General features: G+C 40.3%; 2 protein-coding genes across 12 annotated transcripts in view; both read left to right on the top strand.

The window, feature by feature from the left end:
• The window catches only part of pik3ap1 (phosphoinositide-3-kinase adaptor protein 1), a 38,255-nt gene extending 35,605 nt beyond the window's left edge, over nucleotides 1-2,650 (top strand). For all 3 annotated transcript variants that reach the window (XM_039784414.1, XM_039784413.1, XM_039784412.1), the window contains exon 17: nucleotides 1,886-2,650. In XM_039784414.1, the coding sequence (XP_039640348.1) occupies nucleotides 1,886-2,003 (118 nt within the window). In that variant the 3' untranslated portion in view covers nucleotides 2,004-2,650. The remainder of the gene's footprint in view (nucleotides 1-1,885) is intronic.
• A 1,347-nt stretch (nucleotides 2,651-3,997) lies between these two features.
• Nucleotides 3,998-25,591, top strand: part of LOC120547752 (sorbin and SH3 domain-containing protein 1) — a 44,747-nt gene continuing 23,153 nt past the window's right edge. For 4 of the 9 annotated variants that reach the window (XM_039783399.1, XM_039783400.1, XM_039783394.1 and 1 more), the window contains exons 1-13: nucleotides 3,998-4,152; nucleotides 15,551-15,593; nucleotides 15,886-15,972; nucleotides 16,369-16,485; nucleotides 17,264-17,370; nucleotides 17,498-17,639; nucleotides 17,894-17,923; nucleotides 19,401-19,543; nucleotides 19,979-20,039; nucleotides 20,196-20,270; nucleotides 22,319-22,354; nucleotides 22,546-22,648; nucleotides 23,832-23,946. In XM_039783399.1, the coding sequence (XP_039639333.1) occupies nucleotides 15,939-15,972; nucleotides 16,369-16,485; nucleotides 17,264-17,370; nucleotides 17,498-17,639; nucleotides 17,894-17,923; nucleotides 19,401-19,543; nucleotides 19,979-20,039; nucleotides 20,196-20,270; nucleotides 22,319-22,354; nucleotides 22,546-22,648; nucleotides 23,832-23,946 (963 nt within the window). In that variant the 5' untranslated portion in view covers nucleotides 3,998-4,152; nucleotides 15,551-15,593; nucleotides 15,886-15,938. Of the gene's footprint in view, nucleotides 4,153-15,550; nucleotides 15,594-15,882; nucleotides 15,973-16,368; nucleotides 16,486-17,263; nucleotides 17,371-17,497; nucleotides 17,640-17,893; nucleotides 17,924-19,400; nucleotides 19,544-19,978; nucleotides 20,040-20,195; nucleotides 20,271-22,318; nucleotides 22,355-22,545; nucleotides 22,649-23,831; nucleotides 23,947-25,591 lie in introns of all 9 variants that reach the window. The other 5 variants (XM_039783395.1, XM_039783393.1, XM_039783396.1 and 2 more) reach the window with 5 other exon arrangements.

Raw genomic sequence — 25,591 nt, 5'->3', positions numbered from 1 at the left:
AAAAAGCAGCGAAGGCGTTGATGTTGATTCTGTGTAAAAATATAAATATCTACACAGAGGCGAGAAAGCACATGCTGAGAACATTTTAAAATGAAAGCTCAGATCAAAGTGACCCTAAAAGTGGTTTGATTGTTAACTATAACTGCACTGAATTCCTGTAACTTTCAGAAACTCTGCAGTCTGATCATGTTATCTTATTTTCTTCAACTACTGAACATATTTGATCTATTGTATTATAACGTAGGCTACTTTATATATCGTCTTTCTTGTTCATGTTGCCATTTGTGCATGAAGAATCTTACTTGTTTTCTGTCTCTAAACCTATCATAACTTAGTACTGTTTCTTTAATAAATGTAAGGGGTCATAATAATGACAAAGGGAAATGAACACCTACATTACACCATGGCAAGAAAGTTTGAGGTGCTGCAAATACTGTAGTGTGGTAAAACTGAGTGGGTGTGTGTTCTATAGATTTTTGTTGAGACTGTGTGGATGAACTAGAGTTCAGCTGAAAGTTCACACTGATGATGGAGTGATTGAGGGGATTTGGGGTGTTTTTGTTTGCCTCATTCATTTTCTCAGCTGCACAGTTAGGAACAACATGCCAAGTGTAACGTGATAGAATTAAAAGATGCTGTGATGGGATACAATATTATACACAACGAGTAAATAAACGCAGCACAGCGTGACCGATAACGTATGATACCAAACAACCGATACGATAGGATATCCAACGTGACGCGACACAATATGACACGAGTATGATATACCTTTTCATGTGCCAAAGGAGATTCAGATTATTGGGTCAGTACGTTGCCCTACAAAGGCAAAATGCCGTAATGACATGTTTATTTAAGATGATTGACTAGAATCTTTGTCTTTTTGAAAATTAGTATGCCATAGGAATGCATAATATCTGCGAAAACAGTAATGTTCAGTTACTACAAAACAGAACTAAAAACCAAACCACAGTAACTGCGCTCAGGTTAGGTAATCTGTGGACGGAAGAACTCGTCATCACACAAGCCCTCAGAACAGCCAACTAGACAAAACAAGAACTGTATGAAGTGAGAGCTAGCTGGTGAGATAGCCACTGCTAGCTTACTGTAGCTAAAACTACAGCTCCATTTACAGATTTCCCCCTACACTATCTGTAATTTGAAAAATGTCAATTTTGATTAATGGACATCTTGGTTACTCAGTTTGTTACTCCACATAACTAAATAAGGCAGTAACTAATCCGATTTGATGATTTAGAAAACCCCACAATTAAACTCCTGAAGCTAACTAGCTTAGTAGGGTAGCTAACCACCATTTGAGCTTTTGACGTGAGTGGAATTCATGTGATTTGTTGTGCTTAAGCTACCTTTTAAAATTGGAAATTAATGTATTATATTGATTTCAGTACAAACTCTTAGATTTGTTCAAATGGATGTGAAAGCTGACAGAACACATTTGTTTGTAGAGACTGCACAGTCTCCCTCTCAGAATGTGAATGGAAGATAAAGTATCTGTATTTCTAGGTTTTACAGTGTTTAGCATTTCTGTTCTATTGCAATGACTTATATGGGTGAAATAGTCGGCTTAATAAAGCATTAAAAACATTACAACCTTTTTATTTGTGACACATTGTTATCACAATCACACACATAACCAGTGAATAATCCAATTATTTGTTTACCAAGGATTTAGTAAAGTTTGAATTGTTTAGTGTGAATTTCTGGGATAAAGAAATGGCACAGTATACTACATGAAACACTAGTTTTAAAGTCTGGATGTATATGTGATTATTGCTTCTGCTATGTTTTGTTGTTGATGATCATGATTTGGAGGTGACAGTTTACCCATAATTCACTGTGTATTACTACATACTGTTTCTTGTAGGGTGCCAGAGAAGATGAATGAGCGCTACTCATCCTGCCCGACTCGAGCACTTCCTCAAAGACCTACTCAGAGACACACAAACTCAGCAGCACCTCCCATACCTCGCCGCACGCGGTGATCGACACTGGGTTGCTGGGTTAAGTTTCTAAAGTTAGGAGTATTTTAAGAGGGATGGAAGAGTTACAAAAACAGGATTAAGCAAGATGAATACACACAGAGAGACAGTTTTTTTTTCATTTTATGTGTGTTTTCCTTTTATTAATTGTATCTATCAGTGTCCCTAACAGAGTAATTCAGTTCCCATAATATTTCTGTGTGTTTTGTGTGTGTGTGTGTGTGTGTGTGTGTGTAGGTGTGTGTGCGTGTAGGTGTGTGCGTGTAAGTGTGTTTGTGTAGGTGTGTGCGTGTAGGTGTGTGTGTGTAGGTGTGGTTTTATTGTGAAAACCTTGACCTGTAATAACCCTGGAACATATAAAGATTTAACTGTGGCAATTATAAAGTATAATAACATATATATATATATATATATATATAATATAATATAATATAATAAAAAGTCATTATAGTATTGTAGTTCTCTTTGTTATAAGTCTTAAGTTAAATGTGTTAGGGAATAATTGGTTTTGAATTGAAATATTAATTATGATATGTAATCATGGTGGGCAGTGGGTCTCGTGTTTACTGTTAATGCTGTTCAGTATATGATATTCCTTTTTATTGTACTTATTTTACCTTAAACAAAGGTATATAAAGACTTACAATTTGGTTCTGATATTTGTATATCTTCATGCAAGGATGATAAATTAACCTTTAGGAATTCTGTTTTGTTGTATATTAGACTTTAAGTAACTTCTGAATTTTATAATAAAATATAAAAATGCGTTCCTTTATACACTTAAATGTGTTCCTATTTTAATTGGCTCCTTTACAACCAGTATTGATTTATTTCTTGTGCAATATGAGGTTTGGCCACTTGATGGCGCTCCATATTCTGTTTGGATCTGTATGTGAAAACTTTTTCCAAGTTGGTTGATTTTCTTTCATTAAGCATGCAGCAGTTTAATGAAATTACACATGACTTCACTGTTATGAATATAAATGAATCTTGACTGCCAAAACGGTCCCCTCTAAAGTTCTGGGAGGAGAGCCACATGTAAAGTGTGAGGGAGTGTTAGCCCGCTACAGCTTCTGGTCAACACTTTCAAAGTAAAACCTTTGCTGATAAATACACAGCATCAAAATGAAAGATTTATTTTATCATTCACTGTATAGATTTGTGGCTTATAATAATGCAGATTTGGGTTCAGTCTCACTTTATCATCCCTGTTTTTCGCCGCAACAGGCAGCTGTTTTTTTTGGGGGGGAACAAAGCTCTTAAAAACCCATAGTGTATATATATATATATATATATATATCATATATCTATGTTAAAAACCTACTGTAGGCTAGCTAACCTTACCTGCCCAGCACAAAATCACAGACAGTTAGCAACTAGCTAGTAAACATAGTGGAACATTTAGTGTATAAAGAGCCAGATATTTTTCTTAGGTGTTGATAGCGACGAAAAAAGAGCTCATATGAGGGTGAGTATGACTTCAAGTGGTTTAAAACAGGACTCTTAATAGTACTTATAATCATTCCGGTTCCCTGAATGTGTAACGTTAGCTAAATGTTTGCTAACATGGTAGCCATACAATTTTTTAGTTAATGATGTCACTAAATTGAATCTTACTATTTAGAAGGTTGTGGTATATTGTGATATATTGTGATGTAAGCCTAGTTTAACAAGTGAAATAACAGCATAATTTGTCATCCTTAACTTGGAAACTTGAGATGTGCTACCTTTTCTTCACCTTTTGGAAGCACTCAACCGAGAATCTCCATGTTGAAGCGCAACCTCCTTTTTCAACTAGCTAAGGTAACGTTAATGATATATGTTGTTCAGCTGCCTCCAATTGGCCAACGCATCTATCTATTAATGGGAACTGCATTTTAATGTGTCTGCAACGTCAACATTTACTTCGGAAGTGGAACGTCAAGGATATAGACTAATTATGAAGTGACTGAGTCCAGGCTTTTATGGCGAAGGGACGATGGCCCAGCCCCCGGTGCTCGACGGTTGTGTTGTGCGGCGGTGTAGACGTAGCTGAGGCCGGTTGAGTGTGAAGCGCTGACAGGACGCTGGTGGAGAGCAGCCGTCGGCGCACACAGCTCAGTGAAGTGTGTCTGCAGCAGAGAGCATAACACTGGATTACCACCACACTGAGGTAAGCATGTTCCTGCTCTGGATCACTGCTGCTGTGACTCTTAAATGTTTTCTGGAGATTTATTATTATTATTATTATTCCAAGCCTATACCTTTTTTTCCTTTATTTATTTTTTATTTTTTACATTGGCATCATAACCGCTAACTTTGTGTTATTGATGATGCAAAAACTAGAGCCGCTTTATGTATTTCATATTCATCACTAAGTCAAGATTAAGTGTGAAAAAGTGCTTTTACGAGTCAGTGAATTTAAGATGATGCATCTCAGCAGAGAGGCGCTCTGGCTTTGGGACAGTTGCTGCAGTAGCCTACAGACTGAGACTGATACAGTGGGAATGCGACCCGCCATGGGTGCCGCACTGTGTAGCTGATATGCCCAGGATAAAAGCCAAATTCTCAAATCTGGGAATTAAACGCTTTCTGACTTTACACCTTTTTTTTTAATAGTGCCTGGTATCATTTTTTAAAAAGACTAATCCTTTCTAGTGTGGTTGTTTCTTTACGTTGTCAGGTAGCAGTGCTAGGCTTATATTCGCGGTTGTCATTGTGAGTCATATAGCAGACTACAGGCTACTCTGTATGCCTACAAGGAGGCTGTGACATCAGGACCATGCACTTAATGGAATGCATATTATGCGGCATGGAGGTGTTAGGAATAGTTTATTGAACAGTGTTTCACTGTCATTTGTATCACCATGTTGTCAGGTTAGATTGTAGCCTTTGCCATTTTGATTGGAGGACTTTAAAGGTGAATCATTAAGGAATGATCATGTTGGAGTAGTTTGAGTCCATGAGGTACTTTAGATTGTCAGTGATGTGTACTAACAAAACAGGTTGTAATGTAATGCTATTGTTGAGGAATATTTTAGTAAGGTTTCTTATTTCCACTTCTTAGTCCAGTGACATCAGTGCGTATGAGCAGCTGTGTTGTGTAACTGTAATAGTGCGAAGATTCTCTGCAGGTATTGACACAGTGGAGCTGAACGTTAAACTCCATACATGTTCTAGTCTGACAAACAGGTCTGGCTGACTGAATCCTCAAAATGAACAGCATGTGACATGAACAACTGCTTTACAGTAAGCGTGTCCCTATATAGACACATAGACAATCAGATTTTGCAGTACAAAGCACTGTCAGAACAGACTTTAAAAAAACAACAACAATTTACTAAGTATTTGACAAAGAGGAAATTCCACAGCATATTACGAAATATGGATTAGGAAAATACAGAACCGTACTCATCATTGTGCTAATTTTGAGCCAAATTAGTCACTGAAAAGAATTCCAGTGTTTTTTCTTTATTTCTATCCTAACGTGTCCTGTTAGCAGAAATCTGAAATCAGATATCTGAATATTCTGAGTGCAGCGTGAACTCTTCTTCTAAGTGTACCTCAGTTCATGGACGTCATTCCATCCCAGTAAAAAAAATAACGAGTTTCTCCGCTGTCAATGCGCTATGTCGTATCCCTCTGAAACTCAGCATATGTCTTGTTTGCCTGTGTCTTCATTCATGAATTGACTACATCGATGATTTGCTTTTTTTTTTCTTTTCTTTTTTTTACTTCTATGGATCTGTGTAATTATGCACCACTCAAATTTATTCATCAAAAATTTTTTTTTTTTTTTTTTTTTTTTTTTTCTTTCTGCTTTTATCTCCATGGACCCATTTAATAGAGATAGTGTATCTCAGAAAGAACAGGACCTTCGTTAGCTACGTGTTTAAGGACTTTGTGTATGTGTGACCAAATCGGTTTTGCCAAGTGTTTTGTCCATGAGTGAAAACAATACGTTAACTCTCCCCACAGCATGTGTCCTCTCTGCTCACTGCTACTACTGAGCGTGTTGACTCAGTAGTAGTTCAGCAGTGTATGAAGCACACTCCTTGTTGACAACATGTCAGCAGAGGAGTTGGAGATGTTTACACAGAGATGGTGATAGGTCCGTGTGTGTAGATAGAAGTCATATGTTACCTAGCAGCTCAGCCGCCATTAGTTCTGTCAGTCACTCAAAGAGCAACCAAACCCTGATGACCTTTTGCACATATTATTGTGCAATTAAAGCAAGTCAAATAAGAACTAAAAGGGCACTCGGAGAGCGCAGACCTCCACCAAGGCATGCTCTATGTCACAGTGTTAACGCAGTGTGAATTTTCCCAGTGGGGAGCTCACTGTTTTGATAATTCCGACACCACATTAATGCAGCACAAACGCCCTAATTCACCATGTTTACGAAAGTGAAAAATAATTTGTGCATCTGCTCCGTGATTTGGAACCGCTCCAAAATTTGATAGGTTCCTCCTTGTCCCATGCTACGCCCTTCCAACTAGTTTCATGAAAATCAGGCAAGTCGTTTATTTTCGTAATCCTGCTTACAGACAAACGGGCCAACAAACAAACCAAGCTGAAAACATTGAACTCTTGGTGGAGGTAAATGGGAAATAGCATTTTTATTTATTGAGATCGAAAGGATTCAACACATGTATCCAGTTTACAAATGTACAATTTATCGTTTGCACTAGTTCATACTTTATTTACATTAACTAGCCTCAGTTTTCAAGGAGAATTTTCTTTTGAATTAATCACAATTTGGGAGATTTCAGGTGTTTTAATATGTATGAACAGGATTCCAGGGTGCGGAGTGACTAGTAGTCAAACAGAATCTGAAGTTTGGCACCAGCTTTCATAAGCCAGCACATCTAGTTCTTGTTTTTTACAGGACACAATAAATCAAGGTCAAGGTGTTGCATTTCAGTCTTTTGGGCTTGACAAACAGAAATGATAACATGTGGAGTAGGCATGGGACCTGTTGGTATGAACCCAGCTCAGTTGTTAATATTTCATGAAGCTTGTTTAGCGTCCAGTTACACAGATCCCCTAGATTTGAGAGGCGCGACCCTCGGGAAACACGAATCTCAAAACTGAATTTCAAAGATTTGCCAGAGAGCCGGCTGGCCTCCAGATCACCCAGCCTTGTCTTTTCCAAGATGATCTCCATTTGGTTTGGAAAATCACAGGCTACAAGAACACAGAATATTAGAAAATATGAATTAGTTACATTATGCTTGTATAAGTTAAATCACCAAACGTGGCAGTAGAATTTGCTTGCTTTGCCAAATAATTGTGTCTTTCACCTGTTACTTTGACACAAATGAGAAGGAACTGCCTTTGTAGTGTCGGCCTAATTTACCCATGTGTTTAGAATAAGTGCAGACTAATCATTAGCTTTTAATAATTGCAGATCTAAATTTAAAACAAAGTTTAACTGGATAATAGCAAAATCACTTAAAGATATTCTTCTCTTTGTTAAGGTATATTTCTCAAAATCACCCTTCTCTATTAGTCCGAGTTCATCCATGCCACATGCTTAGTGAAGCTGGATAATAGCATGGCATTTACCAAAACCTTGGTAGTGACAGTAGTTGTAGAAAACAGCCTTGTCTTCACTGTGAATAACGGATGGGCTTTGAACACCAGGTTTCTGTTTTCACTCCATGTTAATGTTACAACAGGTCGCTTAGCAACCCCCCCCCCCCCCCCCCTTCTGCTTTCTCCATCTGCTGCCATTGGTTGAAGTGGATGGTGAAGTGAAGTGTTATGCTTTGGCTTTTCGAGGTCCGTGGCACAAAGAAGCCCCCAGATCATAGACCCATGTAAACAAGGCAGTGAAAAGACAATTTATGTTTCAGTGATGGATTTAAGCAACACTCCTCAGCGCCAACACCCCACCTCCGCCCTTCTCCTCTGTGTTATATGTCAGCGACTGATGGAAAACGGCAGTTGTTGGAAGATATTTTAATAGGAACCAGCATGTGTCCTCCTTACTCATCATCACACAAACCAAACCAGAATTACTCAGTGACACTGATCCATAACAGGTTTATAAATCACTCACCATACAATATGATAAACAATAATGAAACTCTAATATCCCGCCACCTACATGAAGCCAGGCTGTTATTGATGGAGCTGCCTGTTGTGTTTGTGTCTGGGTGTGACGGGACGGTGTCAGACTGGGCCGGCATTCCTGAAATAGACCGATGATGGGGACCCGCCAGAGCCCTGCTACACGCTCATTTCACACGAGGATACCTTCATAGCACTTAAAATTGCTGGATTATCACATCGCTGTTTATATTCACGTTTAGCCGCCATATCCTATGACTCAATTATCAAGTAGTGCTGTCACACAGGCGCTCCGGAGAGTTATATTAGGGAACACACTCCGAGTGTCCAATCCACGTCAGAGTCAAAACATCCAGCAGAGATGAGGAAACGCTTTCAGCACTCTCTCAGACAATGATTTGAATTGTCATCGCAGCTCACCTAATGTGCGGTACGCCCCATTATCTAAGCCAGGAGGAATCTATGGTGCACAGCTGAGCTCGTTATCTAGTGATGACATTAAAGGAACATCATGTGTGTCTCTTATTCATATTCCCAAATTAAACGGCAGCATATTATCTCAAGGAAATTATCGTTCTATTGCATTCGTTGTGGATTTCTTTCCAATGATGTCATACGCTGTATCCCAGTTATCTCCTTATTTGTTCGTAAGCTTTTCTTATTTTGAATTTGTCACTTTGCACCTACCAAAGTAAACTCTCTAAAAGCCCGCTAAAGAGGCACCACAGGGCTACTTGAATATTCAGTTTAATGTTTATCATCACTGCGGGGCCTTTGACCCAAGCTTTCCCACTCTTGGAGTGTAGCCTGTAGCCCTTGCTGAAGATGTACAGTATCACCCTGGGTAAACCGTCAACCCCCTGACATTCTTGTTACACGGGTCCGCTCTAAAAGCCTAGCAGGCATGTTAAAAGCAGGCTGGCTGTCTAACACAGCATCTGTAACAGTCCATGCGGCCAATTGCAGTCCTCCCCAGGACCGTTACACGTGCCAACCAAGTGTTCCCTGTCCCGGGGATCTGTCTATGGTCACGACCAATAACTGTCAGGGCTTCTCATGGACAAGCTGGCAGGCTGCGAGCCTCTCCAAGCGCGGCGGGACACTTCTTTCATTGGCTGGTGTGATGGGTGCTTTTGCTTTTTTTTCCTCGGAAAAAGGACATTTTATTCCCAAAGGTCACAAACCTCCTCAAATATAACAGTGGTCACAGGATCGCTATAAACTCCTTAAGACACTATGTTACTGTGCTATTTCATTAGGTGAGGTTAAAAGAATTAAGGCATAGAAGCAGTGTTCATACAGACTAAGCTTAAGCTCCAATCATTATCAACATGATGTGTAATCCAGCTCTGAGGCTTATAATGACTGCAGCGTGTAAGTTACATACATTTCCTTTTATGCTGCAGTTGTTTGAAATTAACTTCAAATAGCTCGGTCGAGGAATGTGTACAATCCCAGGCTGCTGTCCAACGTAGGAAGCTGTTTATGGAAGAGAGTTGGGAGGGTGGAGGGGTAGGTGGGGGGGGTCTCTTCTCAATTAGGAGGATAAGCTGCTGCTCCGGAGCGGCCCTTTCGAGCCATGTTTGGAGCTGTTTGATGGGATCCACGCACAGCGCTGGATAGCTTCTCTCCTCTCTGCCATTTGTTGACAAAGCAGAAGTCAAACTGCGTTACGTAACAGCCCTTTCTGTCCGTCCATAGTACAGCTGAGCGTGTGATGAGAGCTCTTTTGTGTTAACATAGCTCACTTTTAAGGCGGCCTCTGACTGCAGCACAGAGACCCCCTGTGTGAAATGCATTATAGTTCAACTTGGTACCACCCCACCTTTGTTTAGTTTTCACAGGGGGTAGACAGACAGAATCTGGAGCCTGATTCAGATAAAGTGATTGTTGCTGCTCTGGTCCATTGAACTCATAAAGTAATTCAATTTCATGAAGAAAAAAAAAGTACTGTATCTACTAGGGTCAAGCCAATTTGTTGGATACGACCCATTTAGTTTTTACCCACTTTCAATAAGATGAAAGTTTTTCCTTGACCTCAGCTACATACAACCAGTCGTCCTTTGAAATCTTTATTTATTACTGTAATATAAGAGTTTATACTTCCCACTACTATTAAGAAGGTGTGATCAGTTACATGGCTTTAGTCTTGGCTTTATTTATGTAAAGGAATATGCCACCGTTTGTTGAAATAGGGCTTATCACGGTCTACCCTGGCTGTAGATAGGTGGGCCAACACATTTTTTTTGTCTCAGTGCAAGCAATTAGGTTGTTTTTTTGTCTTTTGTTGGCTCACTGTTACTCTCAACATGCTAACCGGCAACATAGGATTCCATTCACTACGCTAAGCTAACTAGTGGTGGCGCTGCCGGTGTTGCACCGGACTAAAACAATGCATGCACAAAAAATGCGTTGGCCCGCCTATCTACAGCTAGGGGAGACCGTGATAAGCCCTATTTCAATAAACAATTGCGTATCCCTTTAGGAGAAAAATCTGTGGGGGGAAAATATTTTCTGTATTTTCTTGGAATGAAAATGGATATGTGTAGAGCTTAAGGCAGAAATATAAGTGTTGGTATAAAAACATTGGTATCAGCCCTCAAAGCAATTTTAGCCCTGAAGCTAAGGTTTCAATTATAAATTATTCCTTAACATTGAGAAATAATTCAACATTGAAAATACACTTATTCGCTTTCTTTCCAAAAGTTAGATGAGTAGGTTGATATCACTCTAATGGCTGTACGCTAAATATGAAGCTTCAGCCAGCAGCCAGTTAGCTTAGCTTAAAGATGCAGTAGGTAAGACTTATAAAACTAACTTTCTGTCATATTTGCTGAAACTGACCCTATGTTCCAGTAGAACTACATGAAGCAGGTCATTAAAATAAAAAAAATCCAGCTCCTCTGGCACCACCTACAGCCTGTAGTGTGATAGTAATAGATGCACCAATCAGGGCCAGGGGGGGTGTCTTACTGCGTGTCAATAACTGCTCATGCACACGCATTCATTCTCCCTTGTGGGGGGCGGGGCTTAGGAGACCGTTTTGGGCTTTAGCAGAAAGGGGGGGAGGGACTGAGAAGTTGTCGATGTTCAAATTGTTTGGCTAAGTCCTGGATCTTCCCAATCCTACCTACGGCACCTTTATCATAAATTGGAAACGGGGGTAACAGCTGGCCTTGCTCTGTCCAAAGTTTAAAGGTGACGCGTTTTGCTGGCGATGCGTGTCTAGCAACGCTTCTTGGTGTGATAGGCAACCCAAATGTGCCAATACACTTTGATTAAGTGAAAGCACACAGTGAGAGGGTCAAAGATGTAAGCTTCTGTACTGAGTGACAGGTCGGAATGTAGCCATGCCCTAAACCATCCCCTGCTTTATCGTCTATTTTAAAATACACAAAATGAACATCACGCTTTATTAAAGACTGACTTGAAACTAGCGATTGAGACCGTAAGCCTATTTTGAAAATGTTTACTGAGGTAATAAATCAAGTGAGAACTAGGGTCATTTTCTCCTAGAGTATATAATAAGACTTCTTTTTCCCTGCTGGAAATTAGATAGAATACAGGTTAAAGGCAAGCCTGCATTGGCTTCACTTTTCAGGCCAAGAAGTTGCCACCTGATTTTCACAAATGTTGAGCTGTTCCTATTATCGAGTTGATCTGATAATCAAATGATTGAGTCATTTTATAAGGCAAAAATGACAATTCACTAGTTCTACTCTCTCAAATGTAAAGATCTTCTGTTTTTCTCACTTTGGCTTTCGAACTGATGGTTGTACAAACTTGGACTAAACTTAAAATTGCTTAATCAATTTATAAAGGTTTAATTGATAATACTTGATAATACATATTAGTTGCAGACCTAATAACATTTCAAGCTGCATTGTCTACATACACATACATCTACATGTTCCTGCTATCTTCCAATTTTTATCACTTTTCAAAGATTTTGGTATCCTAGATGTAATCACACATTCACATGCAGTCGATAATAGTCATTGCAGCCTGTTGACTGAAGTATTAAAACCTTGTGGATGGTTGAGTCATCCAGTAGCGAATTCCAGCCGTCTCTCATCTACTGGCCCTGCAGGATCATTCCGAGGGGGTAGGAGGATTTTATATGGTGGTCTGCACAGTTGTTGAGTGGGTGCCACATTCCCAGGTGGCATGTGGTGGTACAAGTCAGGAGGCCAATGCTGGGTTGGGCAGCCAGACAGACAGTCAGTCACTCTCAATTTTTTTTGATTATTCTAGTGCATGAATAGCACCTGAAAGAAACGGTTTGTACAAGGTCTCTCAGGTTTGTGAATTTGGAGTCTCAAGAGACGACCAGAAAAGCACTGAGCTTATGAGTGTAGTTTGCGGCAGTTTTGTTCTCCTTCCTTATTTTTAAGGAAACACCAAACTCTTGTTTAAATCTAGTCCTGGTCTGTTCCGGTTATGAGACTGCTGGTCTAATCTAACAGCGCCAGTTCACCAAGATACCTTGTGGACATTCTGAGCTTAAAACTCATTCTCAATCATCTCATTGAATTGAATTAATCAATTCATCTGTTGAGTTTCTCGTTTTTTTTTGTTTTTTTTCACTATCTGCTGAACTTTGAGCTCCCCACTTTAACTTTATATGCATTTGTTTGTGCCTTAAAGATTTGTCAAATTGACCCCATTTGTGAAGCAGAGTCGTCGTGAGAGCTTTCTAGAATTATAAGGAGCGACAGTGCATTTAGGAAATTGCAGTTTTACAGGAGTTTGGCTAATAAAGTCTCCTCTTATTTTCCTGTTTGTCTTGGCCCAGTCACTGCTGGCCGTCCCAGAGCTCCTGCACTTGTCTCCTCTTTTTCACAGGCAGGATGGATGGTGCTCTGAGGCATCTCTCCTAAAAAGGCCAGTTGTGATCTGTGCACTTGTGTGTTTATACAGCGAGCAGAACACTGCAAGCTGTCATCTTCCCATTATCTGTAAGAGGTTCAAATACTCCCACATCTCTCTTTATACTGTATATTTACCATCTTGGGGTTCATCTGAGGATAGAACGGAAGTAGAGGTTGAGATCAGTGTAAGCGCTCCTCGAAGGAATGTCTGTTAATGATTTTGGAAATGAGATCACAGATGCATTCTCTCCCTGGGATGCAGGGGGTCAGGACGCAAGTTGATTTTATTAAAGAGAGAAGGGAAATACATACACAGAGTTTCTGGTGCTCAGGGACAGCTCGGCTCCAAGACTGGAAGATGTTTTAAAAGGTTTTTAGCTTTGCGTCCCCTGGGGGACTTGTTTGGAATCGCTCCCATTTTCCCTCATCCATTTCAGCCTATTTGTGGAGGTTTCCAGCCGGAACATGAGTCCCCTTCCTGTTCTGTAGGTTGGCTTATTTACCGCCATGTGTAAACATAGTGCACACACAGTCTCACACATACTCTACACTGCGGAAAAGGGCAAAGACACAACTTTAAAAGCAGCTTAAAATTGACATCATAGAAGAAATTCTAGATGAATTTTGTTTGTGTTTTTATTTTTGTAGCCTACAAACAAAGTACTTTGTGTGTGTGTGTGTGTGTTTGTGTGTGTGTGTGTGTGTGTGTGTGTGTGTTTGTGTCTTGACTCAATCAGCCCTTTTCTTGGCATTTTAAATGGGGACGTCTCCTAAATCAGTCGTGCTGCTGGCTGAGCACAATAAGGGGCCCAGCGGAGCAATGGGAAGTGTTTCACAGCCACTTTTCTGGTGGCCTTGGTGTTGCTTCTGCATGCTCGACTGATGCAGTTCAGATTAACATATGTTTGTTCTCGCTCACACCCTCCCTTCTTGTCCTTAAAGGGGAACACAGATACAAATTTGAATTCATATCACTGGTCGAGGAAAGGCCATACTTCGTCCCAAACTATAAGCTAAAGGCATGCAACGTGAGGCCTGCATTGTCGGAGATAAAAGTGTCAACTGCACCTACGTAATTGACAGTTTATCCTTTTACCTTAAATGAGTTTTAACCTTTCAAGTTTTTCCTTCAACTGACAACAGTCACCATGGAATTTGAAATGTCTGAAAGAGAATCATTATCTAGCTATCTACAGAAAATTCCCTTTGCTAATATATTTCACGCGTTAGCAGCTGTTGACATCCTAGATTAGATTGTTTTTTTGGGTTTGTCATCATAGATATCGCTGTCGAATAGCGCATGAATAACAGTGATATTGGACTGTAAGGACACTGTGAATAGATTGCTTTGCTATTTGCTCCCTTGGCTGCAATTCAGTCAGATTAGTTTTCATAGCACTTATCAGGGTAAAATAATACTAAGAAGACACAATTTTATATATTAGATCTTGCCATATTAAACACAGGTTATTGATTACTAATAAAATATGAGGTCTTGTGTGTTATAGACTAGATTAAAACTGGAGGTTCACCGCCTTCCTGTCTGGCCGCGTTGTATCTCCTTTCACTGTGTAACCCAACCATAGTACTACTACAATTTCATTAGCCGTATGCAGTCCCCACTTACAGCTATTGGTTGCAGTGACTCTACTATTTCTACAGTAGAAGCTACAGCCAAGCCAACCCTTTTTAAGAAATCTTCTCTTTGTGTGATATTGCTTCAGTGCTTAACAGTCTTCCATAAGCTGACATTGCAGCAAAGCACTGGCCTGGTTACCAAACTTACCCTGATCCCCAAGTAATATTAGATATACTAATATCTGCAGGTGTTGACATTGTTACGCTACATGGATTTTCAGACTGCATACCCAGCAATTCAAAATCACATGTGTAAGTTGGGGATTTTGCTTAATAATAAACAAAACAACCAGAAGGCATTTCACTTAAAGGCCCCATATTTTAAAAAGTGAGATTTGCATGTCTTTTTTTTATTATAAAGCAGGTCGAGGTGCTATTTACATATATATATAAAGCCTACTGTGAAAGTATCAAGGGACTACAGCGGGGCATTTTGGACAGAGGGTGAATACAGGTATATTCAGGCAAACATTGTGAACATAGGCGTTACATTTTAGTTTTAGTTTTTGTTTCATTTTATTTCTGTGTCATGCCAAACATTTGGCCCATCCCACATGGGATTACAAGACACCCCAAAACGCATACAAATCATATGGAGAAATACATGAATACAAGTATGTATATACATACATACAGTATACACACATATACACACACACACACACACACACACACAGTATATACAAACAACAAATCCTCATCTACGGATCATCTCGGTAAAGGGCTTTTATCCTTTAGAACTTTAAAACCATAGAGTAGTAGTAGAAACCCTAAATAAAGTATGAACCTGAATATTAGCATAATATTTGACTTTGTAACTGCATTTTATACAAACATGACACGCAATTGTCCTTGATGCACTTTGTTGCTGTACCAATCGTCTTTGTATATCTGCATCAAACTGATTTATGTGCAGTATAGTTCCCAGATTTCAGATTTCTTTCCATGCCAACACTGAATATTTGCATCCCTGTGTTTCTCCTCCAGGGCTCTCCAGAAGGGGGCAGCAGAAGACTGAGCTCAACGCCCAGTAAGACATTTCATTTTAAATGACCACTGAGTTATAATGCTTTCAGTTTAATAATTGGATGCTGGTGAAGCAGGCAAACATTCAAGTCATATTCACACACATGCACACTTTCATTTAAAGCCTTTTATTGTTACAGAATGTGTCAATATCTTTCATTTCTTCTATCGGTTTCTTCATTTTGTCCTCTAAATAGGGTGGTTTTGCATTTACTTTGTGAGTAACTGTAGTATCTTTTGACAATATTTCAGCCACATGAAAAGAAAGTATTTGTGTGCGTGTGTGTGTGTTGAAGTCCCATCAGGTCCTCGAACGGTCTGCTCTGTCAGGATCACGCCTCTGACAACAATGAAAGGCTCTCCTGACCTGATTCCTGCCGCAGGTGACGTATCCCTCCGCCTCATCAATCTTTCAGTGCCCACAACTGTGGGACACCTCATACTTAAAAAGAAACTCTTAAAACTCATTACTTGTTAACAATGTGGCGTCACTTTAATAGCCTGTGTCGAGACGGAACAAGCTCCAACTTCTCTACTTCCAGCTCTGACAGTGTGATCATGGCAATTAGTTTTACAGGACAGTAGGATGTTAATTTGATGGCCTGGTTTAGATGTTACAGTGAGTTCTATTTTGGTCATTTGGGGCATGCGGTAGCAATAACTTGGATTCCCAGGTGCTCTGAAGCAGGAGTGCTGCCTGTTAATACCAAATATAAGACTGCCATGCCTTGAACGATGAAGAGCCGTGGAAATGATACTCTTATTTTGAATGTTTTCAGATTTGGACCCCAGCAGAGTGTGCAAAGGGAAAGGAGTCGTGACTCTAAGGGCCACCCTCGTCCACATAGATGATGAGGGCTGCATCAGCGGCGAGCCAAATGTCATCACAACGCCATGTAAGTCACAGCGAATGCCACAGCTGCTTCATAACAACTCTCCACATGATGAAAAAATATTTAGAGGACAGTAATAGTTGCATGGCTATGCGAAAACAGGATACGTCACTGGAGAATGTGGACAGACAGTGTGAGCGTTGCTGTTATTTAAAAAGCATTTCATCATGTTCTTTAGTTGTAAAAATTCCTCCCATGCCTTCCGAGTTCTGTTTTGATGTCAGGATTATATAACGCCTCATGTTTTGAAGTGTATGCTTTATCACGGGCACACTCAGAGCCGCGATAAAGGGCAATTGCTCATATTTTCCTGTGAGTGTCAAAGAGCTTTATTGTTGCGGCCTGCCCACTGCACTTTGGAGCGGGGCGCCTGGACTGTGGGCTTGTTTGTTACGTCGAGCACATTGGACCAGGACTGGAGGCTGGCCAAGGCTTTTGGGGAGATGCTTTAATTGTTGTAGAGCCTGAATATAAAGGCCATTGGAACAAACAGCCTTTGCAGCTCTCTGAATGGGCGCTTTGTTCTGATGACAAAGTTCAGAGATTGTGGGAGAATCTTTTTTTTTTTTTTTTTTTCTCCTTTCCTGGACATTTCAACATCTCTCTGTGCGTGAAATGGAAAGCATTCACGCCCCGTGGAATGAAATGGAGATTTATTTGATCAGCAAATAGCTGTTATGGTTTACGTTCACTGAAATAGTGTACTTTTTAGTATCATCCTCAGTGATTATATTCTTGCTGCGCTGGCTGCCAAACTGAGAGAGTTCTGGACTCTTTTCAGGTGGCTGGACAAGCCAGATTAATGGAGACAGCTCTAAAGCAGGATTGGCTGAGGGAGGCAGCAACATCACAGCTGATTTACCTCCGGTAAACAACACTCAGTGCCAGGTACGTTTACTTCCACCCTATTTAACACAGCATCTTTGTTTGGCTGTTTGTGGTTTTACAATTATGAGAACAGGGGGATCTCTATATTTTAAGGTCTTGTGATTTCTGTATTTTCTGTTACCTTCAGGCCAATTCACCAGAGAGCATAAAAGAAAACCAGGCTCCATCCTCCACTGACATTCAGAACTATTTCACGCCGACCTCCAGCTCTGTTTATCCCTGCACTAGCGCAGTTAACCCCACCATAGTCCTACTGCAACACAACAGAGGTGAGCGCGCCGGTCTGGGAGTTGGGGATGACGGGACTCAGGAAGAGTTTCCAAAAGCTTGTCATGCTTTTCACATGTCTGTGTGGCATTTTATCAGCCAAGCTTTATGGTGCTCTTAGGTCTCAGCTGTCTGTGATCCCATTAGCCTTGTCTTGCTCTGTGTCACACATAACTGTGCTTTTCCACTGTTACTTCATTGCTTACTGTCGTCACATTTCACTGTCCTGTCCTTGTCTGTCTTTCTCTCACAACAGAGCAGCAAAAGCATCTTTCTCATTTTGAAGGTATGCATCTTGGTGTCGTCTAACAGATTGTTGTAACGTATCTTTTATTTCTTAGACTTAGCCAGCAGCAATCCCAAGTTTTATTACAGAGCAATATTTTCTGTTCTTCGACTGAAGCATCTGTCACCCTCCTACTGCCATGACACAGCGGGCTAAATTTGTCCGCCACAAGCCTGATGAAGTGAATGAGTCATGTTTGATGCGTCAATGTATTGAAAATATTGGAGATGTTCATTTGTTGAACAAAAAATTTTACCAGACTTTACAAAAACATCTTGGCTACGAGTTATTTTCTGTATATTTTCCTGCAATTTCATGTCTGTTGCCTGCATAGCATCAGTACAACATAAAGGTGACCATGAGTGCCAGATTGAGATTTGACACTGTCTTCCACTTACTTCCCACCTTACACATCTCATTCTTCGAGGCAAAGTGTCACATGCTGCATATGTGCTACAAAGTTTACCAGCAGTTCGTTCCATCGAATGCCTTTACTGCCATAAAGTGAGAGAACAAGAACGGAAAATTACAAAAGAATATAATTACAATGCTCTTAGGCTGCATTTACACCAAATCCGACGTTGCGGCAGAAACCCCAGTCCTACCATTGATTTGAATTTGGGTAGTGCGTTTCGGCTGCAGCGGTGGGGATCACAGGTTATGCCGGGAAAACAAGCATTTTCCAAATTTTTGGAGAAATGCAACGGCACACTGCGGTGGCCAATCACGTAACCTACTGGCGATCAGAAAAAAACACAATGGAGTACACTCCCACACTGCCGCGCAACCCTGCGCTAATTGCCACAACGCCTGATTTAGTGTGAATGCAGACTTACCTAACCCCAACCCTTACCATGACCGTGGTGGGAATGCACTTTGGTGACACTTGGTAAGCATTCATATCACAAAAAATAAATAAAAAAAACTATATATTTTTGTATATTTTGCACAAATTAACTTTTTGTGATATTTGTCAGGTATTTCATGCCTTGGCAAGTGTTGCTACATATATTCTCCCCGATTGTTGATATTAGTTACATTATAATCATTTCACTCACTCTTCATTACTGTGTGGTACAAAAAGAAAACTGTGATGTAAAATGGAACAGTTGGTGAACTATAGGTATGAAATCTTGATGTGATCAGTGGTGCAGAATATATTTGGTGCACAGCATGAAGCCTATGACATACACTATGCATAGATTCTCCATGTGGTTGAAACACATACTAAGATATAATTGCCATTAATATTTGACCCAAGTCCCACATACCGTACACCAATGTGTCTTTGTTTCTTCTTATAATGCCGTCTACCATTTACTGTATGCAGCCCGCAACATCCGTATATTTCGTCATGTATTTCAATGCAATACTTTAATTAATTTTAGTGTAATATTACTAGACAAGTTCTAGTGAAATGTGATGTGAACTTAGAGTTTTGTCTGGCTTACAGGGTTTTTCATGTATTTTGTTACAGACCCAACCCCAGAAAGGGACAAAAGCCCTGATCCAGGGAGAGACTCGGTCAGTCCAGTCCCTGATATGGACTGGAAGAGGCTGAGGCTATCGCTGCACTCCCCTGTCCTCAGTCCTCTCAACAAGCCCATTGTGCCTGTACGGGTGAGCCACAAAACCTTCTGTCAAATGAAGACAAATCTACTCAGTGCGGACGTTTAATGAGTGTTTTGTTCGTATGACACATGGGTCTTTGTTGTTACAGTAAATAGCATTTACATAAAGCACATTACTTTTCTTTATCGTAACATAGTATGTTCTTGTTTTATGCTGATTTAGAATTGTATTATTACTTTCATTAGCATTAAACCATTCTCACAGGAGATATTTTTGACTTTTCATAGCAGGTGTATAACAGTTGTAACTAATAACAGTAACAGTGGCAGCATACACATCTCAATGGAATGCAGCCACCGTTAATGTTAATGTTAATGTTACACTTGAACATCACCAGGGCTGCTGCTGCTCCTGCTGGAAAACCTAATGTTGATATATTTGTCTGTCATCCTCACCTGTTCATTTAAAATCTTACAATTTCAGAACACTGATAAGTCCAAAGACTGGTACAAGACAATGTTCAAACAGATACACAGAATACCTGGTAAGAGAAAAATCATCATTTCCTGTGTTTTCCAGGTCTGATCAGTTTTGCCTATCATGTTTCTCTGTTTGGTGTCCAAGCCCTGTGTGTGTGTGTTTCTACATGTGTTTGTATGTTGTGTCACGCTGTGCTCTGTCTCTCCATCACTGTGCTCAGAGCCTATTGAGGAAAACCCTTACCGCCCCACCTACATTTTCCCCGAGAACTATGACATTCAGATGAAATCAAAAGGTATCCGATGGCAGTGACTTTGTTGGCTTTACTGACCTGCAGCCATCCTGGGCCCTTTCAAATACTCTAGCTGGGTTTAACCTGTCATACTTGGCCCTGTGACAAAACCACACACCTCTAAGATGCTCAAAGTATTTGAAAGGCTTTTACCTTCTCTTTTCCGACGTCCGTTCCATACCATAGAGCCGCCATTTCTATTAGTTTTAAATGCACTGCAGGTTTCGTGCAGATTTCCTGATCTAACTTGGTTTTGCTGCCCTGGGACGTTTTCAAGATCAGTAAGCTTTATGGATTTAATAGGCCTTTTATTTTTTATTTTTACAGAAGATGTTTTGGCATGTAGGACGAGCACAGGTGTACACGATAAAATATATCCTGGCTGAATTCCATTTAGCTGCTTCAGTTTCAGGGTCCTGTATTGTGCATGCTGGCTCGCTGTCACACTGTCATGACTCACTGGGACATTTTAATAGAACAGAGCCGTCGTTAATGTTATTAGTGACACCTGTGCTTTTCCTTCTATGGCCAGTCAAAATGTCTGCTGTGAAATAAGCCTATGGTCTGAGTGGTTTTAAAGAAAAGTGTCAAACGTATTAAAGGGGCAGTCCAACAATTTTACACATGAAGGGCAGTTTATGTGTCTGGAGTAGTAGCCCTGATGATGTCATTGGGGTTATCTCAGATAGGGCTTGGAGACTTCATATAGAAACTGTTCAATACAAACTGGGGGCAGGGCATTTAAAAAAAAAAAAAGAGTTGCATTATGGGAAATGTAGTACTAGCTAGTGTTTTTGGAGTTAATACTATATATGATAAAAAGTCAGGATATCTCAGTTTCTGCTGCATTCATTTTGACCATTATTTATAGATCTGTCTCTGGCAAGTCTTCCAACTTTATGGAATTGCAACTAAATTGCTGAAATACCCCTTTAATGTTTTGCTATGCTGTTAAAGTGAAGTTTGTAAATATACTTTACCTTCTAAAAATGGATTGGGCCTATAAAATCTTAATTTAAACCTGGTAAGCTGGTTGATACATTGATATTGACGTGTTGACTAGGACGATGCACGAACCCTTGTAGTGTCATTCTACTTTCACTTAACAAATTGTAACAATTACTCATGGCTTTTAACATTTTGCTGTTAACCTTCTAATAAGCTTCAGACATTTGATTTTATTTTTTTTATATATTTCATTATTCATAAATGTCATCATCATCATACAGATGAGCATGAGCAGTCTTTTGATGTAGTGCACTACTGTAGCCACTAGATGCTGCTGCAGTCCTACACCAAGGTTATGGACTGTACTGTCGAGTGTAGAGTCTCTCAGTATCTAACCTTGGGCACCTGGATGGCTCACCTGGTAGAGCAGGTGCCCATGTTTAGAGGTTTACTCCTCGACGTAGCAGCCGCAGGTTTGACTCCGCCCTTTGCTGCATGTCATTCTCTCTCTCTCTCCCCTTTCATGTCTTCTCCTATCTAAATAAAGGCCTGAAAAATGCTCCAAAAATAATCTTAAAAAAATACAAACAGTACCTAACCTTCAGACTGTGTACTGCTCCTAACAAGCTTCATCAGTCAGTGTTTTGTAGATGGTTAAGGTTAAGTTTAGATTTCCGGTTTGGGGTCTGTCAGCCCTAGCGAAGAAGACAAGATTTGTATGCAGAGAAGAAGCTTCCCGAATGCTTATTTTTTCGTCGTCAGTTACACCATGTACATTATATAGACAATAGACAATTCTGATAGTGGAAGTCAAGGCCTTTTTGCTTTACAGTGCATTACTTATTCAGAGCCTTGATGCTCATCGATGCTTGCATCCCTTTTTAGCTCAGTAATGCTTCCTGTAAAGTGCTTTGATTTGACACACTTTGATTGTGTTTGGTGAACCTGTAAGGCTTGGCCTAATGGGAGGTGTGAAAAGAGTGTTTTAAATGCCTTCTGAATTATTTAGTGTTGTGCTATATTCATTACTTTTCAAGTAACCGAGCATAGATAGATACAAGTTGTAATAAAAGATGTTTGGTTGTTGTGTGCCCCTTTTTTAGATGATGGTCCCACTCCCTTTGGTTATTTGGAAGATGGTGAGTTTTGGAATTGGGCTTGCATGGAATTACAAAACTGTATATCATTCATTTTCAGTATTTATTGTAACTCCTCCAAGATGCAGCCGACATGCAGCATGCAAACTTAAACATTGGTAACATTTCAGTTGGTGCATTAATGTAGTCGTGTATCATGCTGTTGATTGTTTGTTCGATGTGCCTGTTTTCAGCGAGAGCAGTACCACGCTCAAAAAGCGACGCTGAGGTCGATTCAAGAGGCCGGTCGATGCCTGTGCCAACGCGGTCCTCTTCCCTCAAACCCTCTGCCAAAAGGTCAGCGTCCTCCATCTGCTCCAACCCTCCTGATGACATTCACTTTGATAGTTAACACAAAAGCACAGCACTGTTCACGTTTGTTAGTGAAGAAATGCTAAGACATAAAAAAAATGATATAACTCACCATAAATATAATTCTGAGTAGGGAAATCCTATTTATGTCTGTTTCTTAAACAGCCAGTGTTCCTGTGATATGAAACCATGGCTGCAATAATAATAATAAATGCATGTTCTCACATTATGACGTTAAAGTCACTTCCAGAATAAGTATTTTCTTTATTTACTAGTGTTAGTAAGCGTGACCAAACTTGTCTTGTTTGTACACAGCAGGGCAAAAAAAAAAAAAATCCTTTATCCTGACTTTGCAAATTTAAATATCTGCAAATATAATATTTTGTCCCCAGTGGCTTCCACTACTGTGTCCCCCAGTTTGTACCGGTGGGACTGTGTGTGTGTGTGTGTGTGTGTGTGTGTGTGTGTGTGTGTGGTTTGTTTTGTGTGTGTGTGTGTGTGTGTGTGAGATTACTGCACACACATGTCGCATGCACTGACTGCTCTCAGAGAAATGAGTGATAGAGTGATGAAGGAGGACAGGTGATGGAGGACGAACTGTTGCCCACTAGAGCTGCAGATGACAGGTCGAGATGACCCTTCTCTTTCCTCAGGGGTTATGTATGAAGGGCAGCTTTGCTAAACGCGTCTTTGTCCCTTTTTGAAAACATCGCTTGCTGTCGTTGATGCTCAGAAAGAATTTGTTGTGTTTGTGTTTTTTGTGTCGGGAGAATAGGTGTAAGATTGGGTATTTCTTATTTGGGTATTTCTTATTTAAAAGTCTTATTTTGGTCCTTTTTATGAGTAGTAATTGTAGCGATGGCTGTCTATTACAGTAAGAAATTCTACCAGGAAATGCTGCGCTCTGTTTTTTGTCACAAGGTCCAATCTTGTTTACCTTATCGAATTACTGATTTGGCTCAACAGTGAATTGGATTTTCTGTCATATTATCATCAGAGGCGGAGAGGGGCAGGAGGAGAGAGAGCGGGGGATAATGAGGGCGGACGTCATGTTTGAATTAAGAAAAAAAAATCTTAGCCTATGCTGGTTGCCATGGAGACTACTTGATAAGGATTGGCTCGCTTTCATCCCACACCACACCCCTCCCTGACACCCGCCTCTCCACAGGAACGAGTGGGAGCCCCCGGATAAAAAGGTAGACACCAGGAAGTACCGCGCCGAGCCCAAGAGCATCTTTGAGTACGAGCCGGGGAAATCGTCGGTGCTGAAGCTGGATAGAACGGTATGCTAGCCGTCTGCCTGTGTGTGTCTCTCTCTCTCTCTCTCTCTCTCTCTCTCTCTCTCTCTCTCTCTCTTCTCTCTGTGTGCATGTCGTGTATGCTGTCTCCCACTCCACCCACCATGCACACCCCTACCCACCACCTCTGTATCTAACCTCCCGGGTGGCAGCTTCACTAACAGATCGGCTGACGACTTATGTGTAGCCCGAATCGCCATGTGCACCACATTCCTAAAGGGTATCCTGTTGCGGTGACAGATGATCCTGCTTGGCAGCGGGGGAGTATCACTTTCAAGGATAGCCATTGTCTTCCTGTCTTCGATTTAAGGTTATTGGGCCGAATCAGCTCGGTGTCCCAGAGGATCCCAGCACAGACACAATACATGGATCCTGTGTGGGTTTTTCTAAAGAGGAAATCTACCCTACTTTTGTCTCTAGCCGTGGCAGTTTGTGCTGAATCGAATGGCGCAGCATTATTTAGTGTCCTTGAGGGCTGTCTTTTGAAGATGAGCTTTTTTTTTTTTACATTTAATAGATAATTGGCAGCAGCTCCCTAAATCTACAGTTTTCATATTTACCACATGAGAACACATACATTTTGCATTTAGATTTCTCAGGTCTTTTATATTTCCCTTTTACATAATAGAGGACACGGAGGTGATCAGTATTGCGAATAAGTAGTTAGTTGATTATGTAATTTTTGTTTGTCTGATGCTAGGCTACGTCAAGCTAGTAGACGTCGTTAGCCAAGATCTGGGCCTGATCCCAGTGGCAACAAATGCACTCATTAGAAAGAGTTTGCTCCAGTTCATCCCGGGACCACTGTACAATAACGGACTCTGTTGTTTGTCAACCACTAGCTCAGTTATTATGGATCAGTGTGTTCTTGTTGCGTTAGCTGGCCATTTTCTACGTCAGGTCTATTCTTTTTACTATTTGGTGCTGGAATTCGTGTTGGCACTGATTATGTATGTATGTGTATATATATATATATATATATATATATATATATATATTAAAGATGATTATATTACATCTCCAAAAGATGTTTTGTTGCTCGTCGTTGGTATGTGTCTGCTGATTAGATAGAATAAAAATGAAAAGTAGTTCCCATTGAATAACTGGGTAATGAACTTGGTTAAGGTTTTTTCCAGTCTATTTTAATGCGATACCCATATTCCCATACTAATCAATGTTCTTCTGGGCATATGGGTATTGCATTAAAATAGACTGGAAACTTGGTTTTTGGTGGCTGCACTCTTGTCCATATACTGGCCAAGCCAATTGCAAACCAATTGCATTCAGAAGTTCAGTCGAGGCTAAGAGGCTTTAGCAGTCATATCAAATGAGTATCTACCAAAGGCTGAGTCTTTTTTTCGTACAGAATTGCCTCTTTGTATTCAATTGGACAGTGTTTGCTTGCTGAGCTGCAATGGAAGGATAGTAACAGTATGTATAGGACAAACAATTGCAGGGACCTGTAACTTTTTCAATATGCATATGTGTATGTGAGTATTGTATTAGGAATAGGAACAGTTTGACATGTTAAGAGTTTAATGAGTAGATTGATACCACTCTAATATTTGACCATTGAATATACAGTATAGCTAGAGCCAGCAGCCACTTAGTGTGAAAATGACAGTTATGA

Source organism: Perca fluviatilis, chromosome 19, assembly GCF_010015445.1.
Source record: "Perca fluviatilis chromosome 19, GENO_Pfluv_1.0, whole genome shotgun sequence".
Lineage (NCBI taxonomy): Eukaryota > Metazoa > Chordata > Actinopteri > Perciformes > Percidae > Perca > Perca fluviatilis.
This window is presented reverse-complemented; position numbering and strand designations above follow the sequence as displayed.